Consider the following 16,310-nt stretch of genomic DNA (forward strand, 5'->3'; position numbering starts at 1 on the left):
TAAAACTGGTTGTAACATATACCGATACCACCCCTCTATAGCATGGAACAAACTCCCACTTGAAATGAGATCTCTTACATATCCTAAGCAATTTAAATCTGCCACAGAAGAGTACTTTAAAAGGCATTGGACCTGCAACTGCTCTCAGCCTCCCTGAATATATCTGTTCTAACAAACTAATCATCCTTCCCATCTCTCCTTACTTTTCCCTCTCATAATCATTCTCTAGCCTTTTTAAACTATTCCTTCCTTTGTCCTCTAGCCAAACCTTCACTCTCTTTCCCATTCCTTAACTGCAAACTCCTTTTATGATCCTGGTGCAGTTCATGCATCACTTAACAATTAGTCTAAATATCAAACTACCAATGCTTTTCATGTAACGTCTTGTGCAACTATATTTGTAATAGTTATCACAGTACTGTTATCATTTTTTTCTTTTGACATTTGTCTTTTAAGCATTATGTACCACTGTATGTGTTCTTAAACTACCCTGGAATTGTAAAATTGTTTGTACTATTTGGAGCTTTTCTCCCTGGGCTTCTGCTGAAAAAGGGCTTTAGCTCAGTCAGGTACTCCCGGTCAACAAATGTAAAATAAATAAATAAAATAATAAAATTAATATTAATATTCAGGACAGTGATGCAGATCAAAAGATCATACCCCTGTCCCTGACATCACTCCATAAAGAGAGCATGTCAGTTGAACCTAATAACACAAAGCCAATGCAATAGCTAAGATAGCATCATCAAAAGGCACAATGTGTCTTTTATAAAGTCTTGTCCCTATTCATACAACTCTACTTATAGTTAGTAACCTCATAAGAGACATACTCAACAACGACCGAGCGATGTTCAGTGTGTTCTGAGATCTGGGACATTCAGCCCGACAACCCATATGGTCCTTATATACTAATTATCTGTAATAGAAGCTGGCTTAACAATTACCTGAAGTTTAGGAAATACCAAGTTAGGGGCTTGAGAACAGTCCACTGAGTTACAGGCTGATGAAGGACTCTCTCATAGGTCAAGTCTAAGATCACTGTTCTTCAAAGTATATGTGAATTCTTTGCCTGAGAACTGTGGTAACCTCTTAGTGTTTATCACACAGAGTCCTGTGTGATCACTCAGTACTCATCAATGAATAAAAAACAACCAAAGATTCATTTTTCACTCATGAAAACATTACTTTGTGACTGGTACCTTGGTTTTAAAGCAAGCAAATCTTCACCCTTTAGTAGCAATTACTATGAAAACACTTACTTTCCAATTCTTACAATTAAAACAAGAAGTGGTGACAATATTCCGTACTTAGATATATTCAGACTGGAGCTGTCCTGGATGAGTCACTCTCCTTAGAGGAGCACATAAACGTGTTGGTGAAGAAATGCAGTCAAATGCCAGGAAGCCTCTGTATGGCCAGACACTATCTTATCCTTAATATTAAATCCTGACTTATATCCTTACAACTTCTATTGATAAAGTTAATACAAATTTATCATAAATCAGACAAATCTATACTCAGCTTGGCATCCAGAACATGCCACGCTGCTATTCTGATCCGTTAAAGTAGTCAACAATCAAGCATAACATGAAGCCATGCTTACTATAGCAATAACCCACACCTGGGTGTGGGTAATGCTGGATTTACCCACTGTCGGTGTGGTTTCACCCTCGGGACCAAACAAAGCCAACCGTGGGTAAATCTAGCATTACCCACACCCAGAAGTGGGTTATTGCTATTATACAATGACATTATTTAAGAAAAAAAATAATTACTTTTCTTAAATAATGGCATTGTATAATGCCTCCTTGCTACCCTTCTGCAGCTGTCTGGTATTCCGCGGAAGTTCTGATGTACTGTGCATACCTACGCAGTACATCAGAGCTGTGGGCAAAAGCAACGGAGAAAGCAAGATCTCCGTTGATTTTTACTGTTTCGCTATGTTAAATGGGTTTAACATAGCAAGACAGCTTTAAGAAAAGCAACAGAGAATCTCTGTTGCTTATTTTAAAGCTGTTTCGCTATGTTAAACCCATTTAACATAGTGAAACAGTTTTGAAAAAAGCAAAGGAGAAAGCAAGATCTCTGTTGCTTTTTACAAACTGTTTTGCTATGTTAAATGGGTTTAACATAGCGAGACAGCTTTAAAATAAGCAACGGAGATCTCCGTTGCTTATTTTAAAACTGCCTCGCTATGTTAAACCCATTTAACATAGCGAGACAGGTTTAAAAAAAAAAAGCAATGGAGAAAGCAAGATCTCCGTTGCTTTTTACACACTGTGTCACTATGTTAAAGGAGTTTAACATAGTGAGACAGCTTTAAAATAAGCAACGGAGATCTCTGTTGCTTTTTTAAAACCTGTGTCGCTATGTTAAACTCCTTTAACATAGCGAGACATTGTTTTAAAAAAGACTTAACTAATGGAAAAAGTCCGGGCGACCGGACCTTTTTCCATTAGTATAAGTCGATTTACAACGTGCACGCTGACCAATCAGCATGCACGTTTTGGAATATTAATGGGGGGGGTCATGGTATAATAAATAATATTGTCAGGCTGTTAACACTTCACTCTATCTCCTACAGCTCATCACTTCACAGAGTGGTATGCACCACCCTGGCACCTTACATCAGATAGGAACCTTGTGACTGAAATAAGTAGAAGTAGTGAATCTCCTTTGTCAGCTAAAAATATTGAGCAATATTAACACATTTACTTCCACTTTACTGAGTTGATTAAATGCACTAGGAAAAATGCATGGTGTTTCATGTTCTAGAATGCATCAGCCTATCAACCAAACCTCTGATTGTTTACAGTTAACTGAAGTCTGATGTGCTTACCACATTCCTGTGCTTTCCAAGTTCTTTCTTGTGTGCATATTGTCTGACACACCTCCTTCAATCTTCTAGAAGTGTTTTCTAGACTTTGCTTATTACCTTTCTGGAACAATAGCTCTCTGGTTACTCCCTATATCTCTGTACTTTAGCTGTCTTATGATTGACTGGTCATCCCAATTGTCAGAAGATTAATTCTTGCCTTCCTATACCAAGGTTAATTAACTGAACATTTTGCATTATTTGTGGCATTATGTGATACACTGCCAAAATGTGCATCTTATTACAATAACATAGATCACAACTGTGTCATAAATCATAACCAAATGGTTAATACGTTCAGTAAATGGATTCAAGAAATACAGTTTTATGGCAAAACTTGAGATGTAAATTTCCTGAATACATTTCAAGAATATATTAATAAATGGTTCTGATCACAGACATTCTTGTCATTTTTGTAATACTTGTGGGGTTATAGCTGCTCTAATATATTATTACTTAAAAAAAAGGACAGGAGCCCATAGAGACTGACAGCTTTAAAAGCAGTGTGACACTTTTCACTGTCACACAAACAGGGGAGAGAAGCACGGTTCACCTGTTATCATGCAACAGCTTTGAAAGCTGTGACATGTTTTACTCTGCCACACCTTTGTTGCTTGTGTCATAATGCAAAGTATCTTAAACAGCATTCAAAGTTACCTATAAGTTTCTGACACAGATCCGTGGTGCTGCCTATGTGGTGATGCAATCCTTATTAATGGCAAGGTGGATTGCAAGTTTCTTATATCTAAGCAACACTCTTGATAACAAAATAATTTTTTTTCTTTTTTTCAGGTGCAATCATCACATTCCATGTATTACAAATTTGCACATACTGCTCTATCATGCTTTCATGTTTATGTGTATGCTAATGTGATAAAACTGGTCACACTGCTTTTTTATGTCCTTATGTTTTATAAGTGGGTCTATATTAGAACATCGAAGTTTCAGAACTTCGAATGTTCTAATATCAACCCCTAGTAACCGAAAACTGATAACATCGAAAATTCAGAACAGCAAATTTTTTTCCTAGGGAAAAAATTTGCTGTTTCAAAACAAATACACACAAACACACCAAACAAACAGCAATCCACACACATACACCTAAAATATTACATCTAAACCTACACTAAACTGTACATACACAACTATCTACCCACTTACCTTAACCAAACCCTAACCCTAAGGTCCGTCACTATCGCACACACACCTCACCCATGCCCTAACCCTTACTCACCTACCCCACACTAACCCTCACATCCACACATTCGCACACTTACCTGACCTATGCCCTAACCCTAACTCATTTAACCCATCCTAACCCTCATGTCCACACAATCGCACACTTAACTGAACCCGACCTGTAACTTTCCACCACAGAGCTGAAAATAGCGAAGCGACAGGAACGGACAACCAAATTCTTTCCGTAGGAAAGAATTCAGTTTTCTGAAACTTCGCTATTTTCAGCTTTCACTTATTAGGGGTCGATATTAGAACATTCGAAGTTCTGAAACTTCGATGTTCTAATATAGACCATTTATAAGCATATAGTTATAGAGACGCTATACTATGTAGATCCTTACTTTATTCTGGTTGTTCAGATTATACTATTGCATATTTCTCTCATGGGTTTTTACTTTACATTTTGTATATACTTATTCTCTGTAATTTAAATTTTTTATAATTCAAACTGTTAATTTCTTGAACTGTGGAGCTTTTCTCCCCGGCCTCCACTGAAAATGGGTTCTCCCAGCCCAATGGACTTTCCCAGAAAGCAATTATTATTTCTTGGATCTGGGAGGAAACTGAAGCTTATGGCAAACCTACAGAAACACATGGAGGGCATTGAGACTTTCTACATAAAAAAGATTCCCATCTAAACCACTGTGACATAGTAATTGTAAATCCTGTACCACTGTATTGCCCACTTATACATTTTATGAAATATTTTAACTTAGAGAGACTGAAGTAATCTCAGTTTGCATTCAGAAGAAGGGAAATATGTTGCAAGATAAACATATGTATTATATATATATATATATATATATATATATATATATATATATATATATATATATGGTTCCCCTTCCGAAGGTCAAACTGCTGAAATCTCAAAATGCATATGGCCAAAGCCATATGCTCGAATTTCAGAAGCTCGACCTTCTGAATGGGAAATAAAAACAAACAGCAAAACAAAAAACAATGTTTCTGCAGGGGGGGCAAGCCCTCCTGCACCCCCCATACACCCCTACTTATTTATTCCAACTCCGAGATCACACTACAGCACAGAAAGGGAAATCTCCCATTCTGCGCTGTATGCTGATTCCCATTCAGAAGGTCAAACTTCTGAAATTTCGAGTATATGGTTTTGACCATATGCATTTCAAGATTTCAGCCGTTCGATCTTCTGAAGGGGAACTATATATATATATATATATATATATATATATATATATATATATATATATATATATAATACATATGTTTATCTTGCAACATATTTCCCTTCATCTGAATGCAAACTGAGATTACTTCAGTCTCTCTAAGTTAAATATTTCATAAAATGTATAAGTGGGCGATACAGTGGTAAAGGATTTACAATTACTATGTCACAGTGGTTTAGATGGGAATCTTTCTTCTGTAGAAAATCTCAATGTCCTCCATGTGTTCCTGTAGGTTTGCCATAAGCTTCAGTTTCCTCCCAGATCCAAGAAATAATCCATAGTTGAATTGGCACTCCTTATATTTGCCTGCATGTAGATGTATGTGTGGTTTGAATGTATGTGTATCCAGTGATAGACTGGCATCCAGTCCAGATTGACTTCTCTGCATTGAATCACTGACAGATGGGTATGCACTGGATTCTCTACCATGCTATATAGAATTAAATGGGTATTAGACTGTCAGAGAATAAATAAATTATATTGTATATGATACACAAGGCAGCGTACCTGGATGAATATCATTTTACTAGGTTTAATATATTTATTTTATTTTGTTCAGAGATAGACACTACAGATCAGTTAAAAGTCCCTGAGAAAGAACAGTCTTGGATACTTTGAGAAAACATGGTGACCAAAGTTCTATTTTTGAAGAACGTGGTGTTAGTGGGGTTAGTGGGGTTAGTGGTGCTAGTCTTAATTCTTTTTCTATTATATCCTCACTGAACACTGGATAGATTTCTGTAAATACAGTTAATTTTGTTAAATAGTTAAGCAAGTATCTAGCCTATCATTTCAGTGTGTGTGTTTTTCACTGTAAATACTGTAAATAGCTAGAAATTGGTTTATTTTGAACAAAAAATCCTAAATATAAAAAGAAAGGCAAGATACGAAGAATAAACTGTATAAACATTCAAGGAGTAAAGTACGGTAATAAGTAAGCAGAGCGCTCATGTACAGAGTACTTTGCCTTTGCATTTTTATAACATCATGTATGTTAAACTGACCGTGCAGGAAAAGTACATGCAATGAAATATGGTATAAGCTTATGATATCCAGTCAGTTAAGCGGAAGTGAAGGTTTACAGCTAAAATAAATGTGCACAATAGACAACCTGACAGTAAAGCACAAATAGCCTAGGGCAGGTGGATGGAAAAGTGGTTCCAACAGAGGAAATAGATAAAAGGCTAGAATTTTACATGAGTACAAAAGTGGTAAATAAATAAAGAAATGAGGCAGGGAACCAGGTAGTGTTCATGACTCATGACCATTGTATTTATTAATGCATTACTGCATGTTTTTCCTCAGTCCCATGTCAGCCACCGTAATATTCTAGACAGATATGCTATTCTAGACCTTTCAGTAACTCCCTTCTTTATGCTCAGTCACATTTCACAGTCCAAGTGATTTAGCCATTTGCAGCACTTCTGAGGCAAGTGAGTGACTAGGACAATGCCTGGACTTCTGTCAGTCTGCTTCTAAAATCTCACATTCATGTTATAAAATTGATCCATTACTGCTTCAGGAAGTTGCATGTACCTGACGCTTAATGCTGGCTGCATTCAGGTTTTGAATTTAATAACTCCCTCTGCCACAAAAACCTTTCATTTATCACAGATGGGTGCTGTGGTCATTTCATTATGGATTTATATTGCTGTTAAGGCCACAAGGTGGATTTGTAGACATGTTTTGAACTACTTACAATAAATCCTTAATGTGTGAAGTGCTTTTAACAAGCATGGTTACAAGGAAGCAATTGCTTTATTACATGTACAGTGGAATTACTGTGAATGACAGTACTAAAGAACAAGCAACACATATAAAGGGGCTGCTTCTGGGAGGAAGGAAGAAAGGACTTTAGTGTGTGTGTGTGTGTGTGTGTGTGTGTGTGTGTGTGTGTGTGTGTGTGTGTGTGTGTGTGTGTGTGTGTGTGTGTGTGCATGTTGTGCACTGCGTGCGTGTGTGTCTGTATGTGTATGTGTGTGTGTGTGTGTGTGTGTGTGTGTGTGTGTGTGTGTGTGTGTGTGCACGCACCCACACTGTATTAAAAAGTTACTTTGAGTTGAAAACAGACTTCACAGCATGTCATTATTCATTAACTTGCAGTGCAGACTGTCTGCAGTTGCAAACAACTTTTTGAAGAATCTCTGCGGCATATCTCTCTTTATAGCTTTAAATATATTTCAAGCAACAGATGTCAGAGTATGTGCCAAGGGAACAAAATAGATTTCTGCAAAATGACTCAAGGTCTACATTCCTAGCTCAATTAAATTTAAAATGCCCAGTTCAGAATGCAATACAGATTATTTTTTTGTTATTGTGAGTGTGTGTGTGTGTGTGTGTGTGTGTGTGTGTGTGTGTGTGTGTGTGTGTGTGTGTGTGTGTGTGTGTGTATACATAAAATGCAAAATTAAGGGCATGCCTTTAAATGCAGAAGGTTAAACACATATTGAAGCAGGGATATTACAGGATATGTAAATGCAGAGTAATACAGAACATGTGCCTCTAGAGATATTTCAAGACATATAAATTCAAGTACATTACAGATGATACATATGTACCACTGAGTATCTAACCATGCTAACAATAAGTACAAATGAGGTGGAAGTAAAATATTTAACCCCACTAAGACATGATAAGCAAGGAGGTTAATTAGTGCTAACTCATGCTAATAATCCGTTTAGTCAACACTATCCTAATTACAATATTGTCAAGTCATAATTACTACATGCTCACAAGAACACTGCATGTGTCATCATGCTGTATAAGTTTAAATCTCATGGAGTTGAGCAGAAAAGTCGTCCATTACAGTCACCTTTTTTTCTTCACAGTCTCATGCTGATATTCTGTATGTTCATATAAGAACTAAAAGCATGAAGAATCAAGTGACAGTAGAGGGTCCCAGAGGTCCAATCATATTCTCACAGTAAGAACTGCGAGAAAAATAAACAAGAAATGAAATATGGGCACATATGATATCAGGGAGCAGCACTCACTGAGTGTCCACCATAGAAAAAAAGATAACTAGTCCTAGGAATTATGTGCTCATTCAGACTTCAGGGATAGAGTTGCTTGTAAATCCAAACTTTATTGATATGAATAAGTAGTGAAAGACACTTTTTAGTTCATTAGTACTTATTCATCTCAATCGAGTTTGGATTTTTTATTTAAAAAGGTGTGCAGTTATTTTAAAATCCTTGTGTTCCTTTTTATTTATTTCATACCTGGACTGAAAGTATAACACAGCATATAAGGAAAACAGATATGAAAGAGCCTTTTTCACAGACTTGAGTTAAACTAAAACCGTTTCTGTTTATAAGCTATGTAACTCTAACAACGCAGTATGTCTGAGCTGCTCCAGATAATAGGCATTTGTTTTCCTTCTGATACTTGTATATCAAAAAATGAATCTTGTTTTTTTCATTTGAAAACATTCATATACCTCTTGGCACTTAATTGTTCCTGTTGCTGACCTCTTCACTTACATCTTCCTTTTTGAGATCTTTGGGACCACAGATACTTGGCACATAATTGTTCTCCTTTTAGTTAAATCATTAAATTCATTTCCTACCATCCATCCACAATACATCCAGTTTTTGCACATGGGGGTCAGGGTGTCACTTCAGCAATGATAATCCTCTAGAGCCAAAGTTTATATCACCGGGTGGCTAGCCCTGCCATGGTAGTTCTTCCACACCACACACTCACACGCACACTCCCATCTATGTCCAATTTAGAATGTCCATTCCACCTACTGCATGTCTTTGGAATGTGGGAGGAAACCAGAGCACCCAGAAGAAACCTATGTGAAAACAGGGAGGACATGCAGACTCCCCACAGAAGACACCCCAGCTGAGAATCAAACTGGGGAACCTCTTGTTTTAAGGTGACAGTACTATCTGCTTCACTACTTATTCATTTTCTATCATTTTAAGGAAAAGTTCTCAGTTTATACTAATATGCTTATTTACCATATACTACCTACAGGGCTTTTACTAAATATCTGTGAAAGCTAGAGTTTCAGATTAAATGCATTTGAATTATTGCTCACACTTGTCTCATATGCAGATATATCCATAAGGAATACAAATAACACTTATTCTGCTGTTAATCTTTTCCTATTTAATCTCATTGAAATTATTATTTTTTTATCTTTGTTTTCACAGATGCAAAGTACTGCTGCCATGACTTACTCACAGCCCCCCCCCCCATCCTGCTTGTGGTTGTATTGTGATAACTCAAACTTGTTATAAGCACAGACACATATCTGGCTTTAATTACCAGAATGGCCTTCTCTGAATATGCTCAAGAAGAGTTAATTATAACAGGATTGCTTCAATCAGAAGTGCTACTTACTCTGGGCAATGCAGCAGTGAAAAGTAAACTCATAATAGGTGTGTTCTAAGATGCTTATTGTTAAAAGGAATGTTACAACCCTTCCTACTTTGTGCCATCAGCAACATGACCATGCAGTGAAATAAATAACAAATCTTCTCTTTCTTTCTTGCTTTCTTTCTTTCTTTTTCTCCATGGATTTTCCTCTGTCAGTTGAACATAGATCTTTTTCATATAAATACACATAGCAGCAAGAGCACTGTTTCTATATTCTAGACTCCTCATCTTGCAATTTTTTACTCTTTCCCCATTCATTGTTGGAGCAACACTGAGAACGTCACTTTCTTTGTTCATAGGTTCATAGGTTGGTACTAGGCTATCGGCCCTAGGGCCTATACAAGCCTAACCATAACAATTCCCTGGCTATTACTTCCATGGTCCCCTGTCTAACAGGGCAATTGAAGTGATCCCTGGGGTGAATTTCCTATCTCCCATCCAGTCGTCAAGGTTCTTTTTGAAGAGGGCCAAAGAGGCACTCAGCTTGACATATATGGGTAGTCTATTCCAGAATATGGGGAGTCTCTGGGTCAGGAACCTATCCCTCCAGCATGTTTTGTTCATTGTGATGACCAGGTTTAGATCCTTGGAGCGTGTGGCTCTGAGGGATTGGGATTTCTTTAAGTGTAGCATGTCCAACAGCTCTGGGTTTGACATGGCCTTGTATGTTAAGCAGAGATCGCCTCTGAGCAGGTAATATGCAACAGAGTATAGCTGGAGTTTTTTTAGACGGTCAGCATAGGGCATCTGCTTTAGGCTTGTGATTCTTTTAGTGAGGTATTTCTGTGGCCTTTCCAGTTGTTGCAGATGTCTTGTGAGGTACATACCAAACGGGGCATTGTACTCTATAATGGGTCGAATGAGGGATGAGTACAGTGGGACAATGACCTCCTTTTTTCTGGATGAAAAGCCCTTAATGATGAGGTATGCCACATAGAAGGATTTCCTGACTGTTGTGGTGATGTGGTTATTGAAGGTGAGACCACTGTCCACTTGTGTGCCTAAGTCCCTTATCACACTTTCAGTGTTTAGTGTACTGCCACTTATGTGGTAATTCATGGGTACATGTTTTTTCCCAAAGGGGATAAGTATACATTTCTTGGCATTGAGCTTGAGCCCATGGCTCTGGCACCAAGCATCTGTTTCTGTAAGGCCCTTTTGTAGAATATTCACATAATTTGGGGATTCAATAATGGTTCCCAGTTTGCAGTCATCTGCAAACTTTGTTAGCCAGAGTCCCTTATTGCTGGCCTGTACTTCAGAGAAGTAGATGCCAAACAAGAGCTGTCACAGGACTGAACCCTGAGGTACTCTACTTGTCACTTGCCTGGAGCTGGATTTTGAGTAAGCTACTTTTACAGTGTGGGTTCTGTCAGTAAGCCAGTTGGCAACCCATCGAGTGACGTAGGGATTAATGCCCAGCTTAGTAAGTTTATCTGTGATTCCAGAGTGGGGAATGGTGTTGAAGGCCTTGGTGAGGTCCAGATAGGCTGTGTGGACCACCTTACCCTCATCCATGGCTCTGGATACTGATTTGAAGAAGTCAATCAGGTTGAAGAGACAAAATCGGCCCTTTATAAAACCGAACTGGGTAGGGTCCAGTGTTTGAAGGTTGCCAATGTCTTTGTTTATAAGTTCCGTCATAATGCGTTCCATGGCTTTACAGATCTGGCTCATCAGACTGATGGGACAATAGTTCCTGAGATCCAAGGTGGATCTCCCCTTGTGAAGTGGGATAACTGTAGCTGTGTGCCACTTATTGGGCACAAAGCCTGAGGTGAGGCTATGATTAAACATGACACTTAGGTGAGGTGCCAGTTCATTTTGTAGTTCATGTAGTGCACAGCCCAGGATGTTGTCTGGTCCATGGATGCTGTATTCTTAGCTTTGGAGAGTGCGTTTTTTACCTGTGTGGCCATGATTACTGGAATTTGGCAATCTTTTGGTATTGAGCTGAGCCCTTTAAGGGGAGAGAGGGGGGTGAAGTTGGCACTGAATCAATCTGCCAGGATATTGGCAATATCCTTGGGAATTGTATATTTAATGTCATTCTGTTGTAGCTCAGAACAGATCTGAGCATTGCCATTTAGATTCTTGACATAACTATAGAATGCCTTATGGATGTCCTTGGAATCTTTGGCAATTTTATTTTTGTAACTAGCTTTGGAGGATTTTATGAGGGATCGCAGCTTCTTACTGAGGCTGGTAAGGGAGTATTTTGCATCCTGGGATTTTCCTCTTTTCTGCAATGTTTTTTTCCTTCTGCTGTATAGTTTGTTTATGGCAGGGGACCACCAGATTGACTTCTTTTTTTTGGAGGAGAGCATCTTGGTTCTATTTGGAATGGCATGATTCATGCATGAGTGGATGTGCTCGTACAGTGCCTTAGTGTAGGATTCAGCAGTCGAATGTTCAGTTCCGGTCTGCATGGGTGTCATGAAGTGATTAGGAACAGTCCAGAATTGTAGTTAAACAGCAATGAGATGCATAATGTCCTAGAAACAATATTTTTAGATGTTAGTGGCTTTTATTCCCTTACATGTTCATCCCTCCATCCCACCTCAGAATGCACATTTTTTTCTGGTCTCAAGGCTGGTACCGTAACATCTCTAGGAGAATGAAGAAAGCACTCTGTTCTATAGCATGAGCAACTGTTGCACTAGTTACCTGCACAACGTAATGCAAAGGAAGGTGGGGTTGGTATAATGGCTAAGTGTTTACCTAACAGACAGACAGATGGTGCAGAGTTTGATTATCACCTCTAAAGGGGAACCAGGCTAAGCTTGAAATGGCTTACAAAGGCAGCTAGCCTAGTACTTACCTCTGAACGGGCAAGCTGCTGTGCAGTAGCTGCTGAAATTAAGCCTGTCACTCATGCCTCATTTCCAGCTTTGACTTGAACGGTCACCTGATGGCTTTACACTTTTCTCTTACTAGCTTCACTCCCAGTTACACTGTCAATATTAGGCATGTATGCATTTAATCTAAACCTTTGAAATTCACTGCAAGGAAAAGTACATGCTCTTTAGGCATCATCTGCATCTCATTAAAAAGCAAACATTACTTTGTTCTGCAAACCTATAATTACTGATAGAATTATTAATAATATAGATAAAAGGACAAGAAAAAGAATGAAAAACAAAACACAAGTCGACACAAACGTAATTAGTTATACTGGCCCATAAGCACTAATAGATGTTTTGCTAATTAAAATCATTAAGTAACTTTTAGTATTCTGACTATGGAATATCTTAAAAACTAATTAGACAGCAAATGGCCAAACACATTTGGAAGTACAAACGATATTAAAAATAGATAAATGTAAAGGTGAGAGAAAGGGAAAAGCGTGTTTTCATGGCAAAGGTCTTGCTGCAGTTTGTATACTAACTTGGCTAACTTGTTCCTTGAAAAAACATTAATTTGACATACCCAGCCTACACTACAAGTCAACACCAAGGTGTGTCAGAATGCATACCCTCTCCTCAGGATTGGCAAGGCCAACCATTCCTAGCCAAACAATGTCACAAGGGTAAAAGTGTTTAAGTCCTCAGCCTCTGAATGTGCCTGCCTTATATTTTATTCTTTAGACTTGCTATTGATTACTTCAAAATGAGTATGTCAGATTTGTTTCTGCTTTTCACTCTCCAGCATCTTACTCTATATAACCTTTTTCAGTGATTTTACAACAGTATATCTAGCATAACAGAAAAAGTAATCATAGTTATGCGCATATGACTGCTTGTGTGTTTTTGTATTTGTGTTACACTCATTCATCACATATGACAGACACATACTGGAAAATGTCATGTCTACTTACCCTTGGAATTTGACTTGCTTTTTTCTCCAGATAAACTCTGTTGTCCTGAGCACTACCTAAGATGTCTTCCAGTGCTTCTGCCTAAGAAAATATATGCTAGTTTTACAAAATGTGTGCAAAAACTCATTTCTTTCATATTATATTTCATACAAAATAAGGAACCTAGTAACATGATTACCAATAATAAATATTTAAAGTTTTATTATATCTGCAACTTACCTTTCAGAACCCAACTTATTTTTCAAAAGGTAACATAACCTCAGTGTATTCCACAAACACATATGTAGCAATTAAATATCTTCATAGGAGATGCAATTACAATAAAAATTAAATCTGAATGTTTAAATGAAATAATCAAAGTACACTCAAGGCAAAAAAATGAGTATCTCTGATTTATTTAGGCACTTGAAAAGTATCTGATCAGAGAAGAACAACTCCAGAATGGATTTTTGAACTTGAATTCATGAGAGTCTGTTGCTTCACTTTGACTCTTTTGTGATACCATAAGTGCCCTGAGAACACACTTTGATGATCTATGATAGACATTTCCTGTCACCTTACCAGCGAACTAAGGATATATTCTTTGTTGTGCTTCTGTGCATTTTATTGAATCTACCATACATTGTTTGCGTTTTGGTGACTAATAACGATTCTCAAAGAAGTGGTCTACAGTTTTAAAAGAAGTGTGCAATTTAATTTGTACCATTCAGTTATCATAAACTGTTTACAATACTTCAAGTTTAAAACACACAAGCCATGATCCTTGACATAAATCAAGTTAATGGTGGAAGTAAAATATTATAACCAATCATTTGCTTCTGCAATTTATCTTGAAAATACTTTTAATAAGGTGAAAAGATGTTTTTGCACTGTTTCCCAATATATGAAAAACTATCACTTACAGGTTAATTTAGAAAAAAATCATAATGCAATGTTCTCCAGAATAACTAGGCAGTTTCAGTCAATTACCAGACTGAAGAACCAGTCACATAACCTCTCAGAATTATAAAGTTAGTGTACAAAATGTCACAGTGTAAAACGTTGGATCTATGGCACAACAATGTCCTCAATGGTGGAAGTAAACTGTTATAATTTAGTGTGTGTTTGTGTGTGTGTGTGTGTGTGTGTGTGTGTGTGTGTGTGTGTGTGTGTTCTAGAATAACCAAAAGTATTAGTCAATTATGAAAGAACTAATAAAAAAAGGTATTAAGGTGGATGGCTAACATGTAGTCAATGCTGCCAAAATGATAAAAGAAGATTAAGAAAACCATTTAAACTCAAAAAGACAGTTTTAAATCAAACTAATCGTAGGCAATTTTTCAAATCAGTTGCTCCCTTCCATTGCAGTCAGCTACCTATGTCTGCAGCATACCTCTTTAACTGTCTCTTATTTCAGGGCCATCTCTGAATTTGGCTCAGAATTGTGCTTTGTTATTCCTAATCCCTCCTAAAACAGATGATTTTTAGGAGAAAAGTTGATGGATTACACATAATAAATAATGACAATAATTAGAGTTATAGATTACTTTTACTTCAGAAAATGTCAATTCACTTTCTCTTGTTCTGTCAACTTCTTAAGTTAACAACACAATATTTGAAAAAAAATGTCCCTGATAGTTCCTTATATATATATATATATATATATATATATATATATATGTGTGTGTGTGTGTGTGTGTGTGTGTGTGCGTGTGTGTATATATATATATATATATATATATATATATATAGTGTTGTATTAACCGATAGCGATGGTGGACTTGTCAGCTTGTTTAAGCACTTCTAAACTGATGCTACCTCATATCAAATATTGCAATTTGGCATAAACAAGTGATTCAGCAAGTGCTGTTACTTTTTTTTTTTTTTGACTTTGTGATTGCTTTATGTGCACCTGCCGTTACACTTAATCAGTGTCCGTTTGGGAAAGTACCTATTAATATCAAGATTGGTTTAAAATAGTTTGGACCATCTAGGCTGTAACTGGATAACGGGTCAGGAACTCACACTGTGAAGAATTGTTTAGCATATTTATCTCTCCAGTTATTTCAACACGTTGTTACGTTCAACATAGTTACAACGTTTCTTCTATAAAAAAAGTTAGTACATTAAATTACTTGGAAACATCATGACAGCTACTACGAAACAAAACAGGATTTTGAAAAAAAAAATCTCCATGATTAAATCTCAGTTCTTACCAGTTCATTGGCGGAATAGCCTTGGTGTAGAGCCCTCTCTTCTTCAGATGCACCTTGCTCCTGTATCTGCCCCTGGCAAACAGAGATAAAGGCACAGAGGCACATGCCTAGGAAGAGAGCGTACCTCGCATTGTAGAATGTCAGTATTGCGGCGGGATTACCTCGACTTCTGTCCATGGTGCTGAACTGTTCCTCACCTAACAACCTTGAATGCTCACGATCTGGGAGAGTTCAACGTCCTTAGCGCTGTGTTCGTATTGCTTTTCTCTCTTTATATATGCTGTTCAAGAAAAAAAAGTCAACATCACTTCCACCACTTTGCTGTTAACAAATAGTGTCAGTCTTTTATATTAATCATCTCCTCCCACCAGTCTAAATTAGCCAACCACCTGAGATTGATGATATGCAACGGGTAAAAGGCTGAACTGTACACCAGTGCATGGAGACCATAACATAAAAATAATTGTGGTTATTTTCACGACGTCGTAAATATTAGATAAAAATATTTATTGGTGTCAGTTAGTCCAAAGGACCTCGCCCATCTACTTTGATAGAGTAAATCTTTTTAGCAAATGGTTTAGAGACTTTGAAAT

The 16,310-nt window shown here is 37.3% G+C and overlaps 1 protein-coding gene across 1 annotated transcript in view; it reads right to left on the reverse strand.

The window, feature by feature from the left end:
- Window positions 1-16,036, reverse strand: part of LOC122808732 (cocaine- and amphetamine-regulated transcript protein-like) — a 73,227-nt gene extending 57,191 nt beyond the window's left edge. The window contains exons 1-2 of the mRNA XM_044079729.1: window positions 15,718-16,036; window positions 13,523-13,603 (exon numbers count right to left, since the gene is read on the reverse strand). Coding sequence (XP_043935664.1) covers window positions 13,523-13,603; window positions 15,718-15,894 — 258 coding nt within the window. The 5' untranslated portion in view covers window positions 15,895-16,036. The remainder of the gene's footprint in view (window positions 1-13,522; window positions 13,604-15,717) is intronic.
- Window positions 16,037-16,310: the final 274 nt, after the last annotated feature.

The sequence above is a fragment of the Protopterus annectens genome, chromosome 8.part0 (genome assembly GCF_019279795.1).
Source record: "Protopterus annectens isolate FY-2018-M chromosome 8.part0, PAN1.0, whole genome shotgun sequence".
Taxonomy (NCBI): Eukaryota; Metazoa; Chordata; order Ceratodontiformes; family Protopteridae; genus Protopterus; species Protopterus annectens.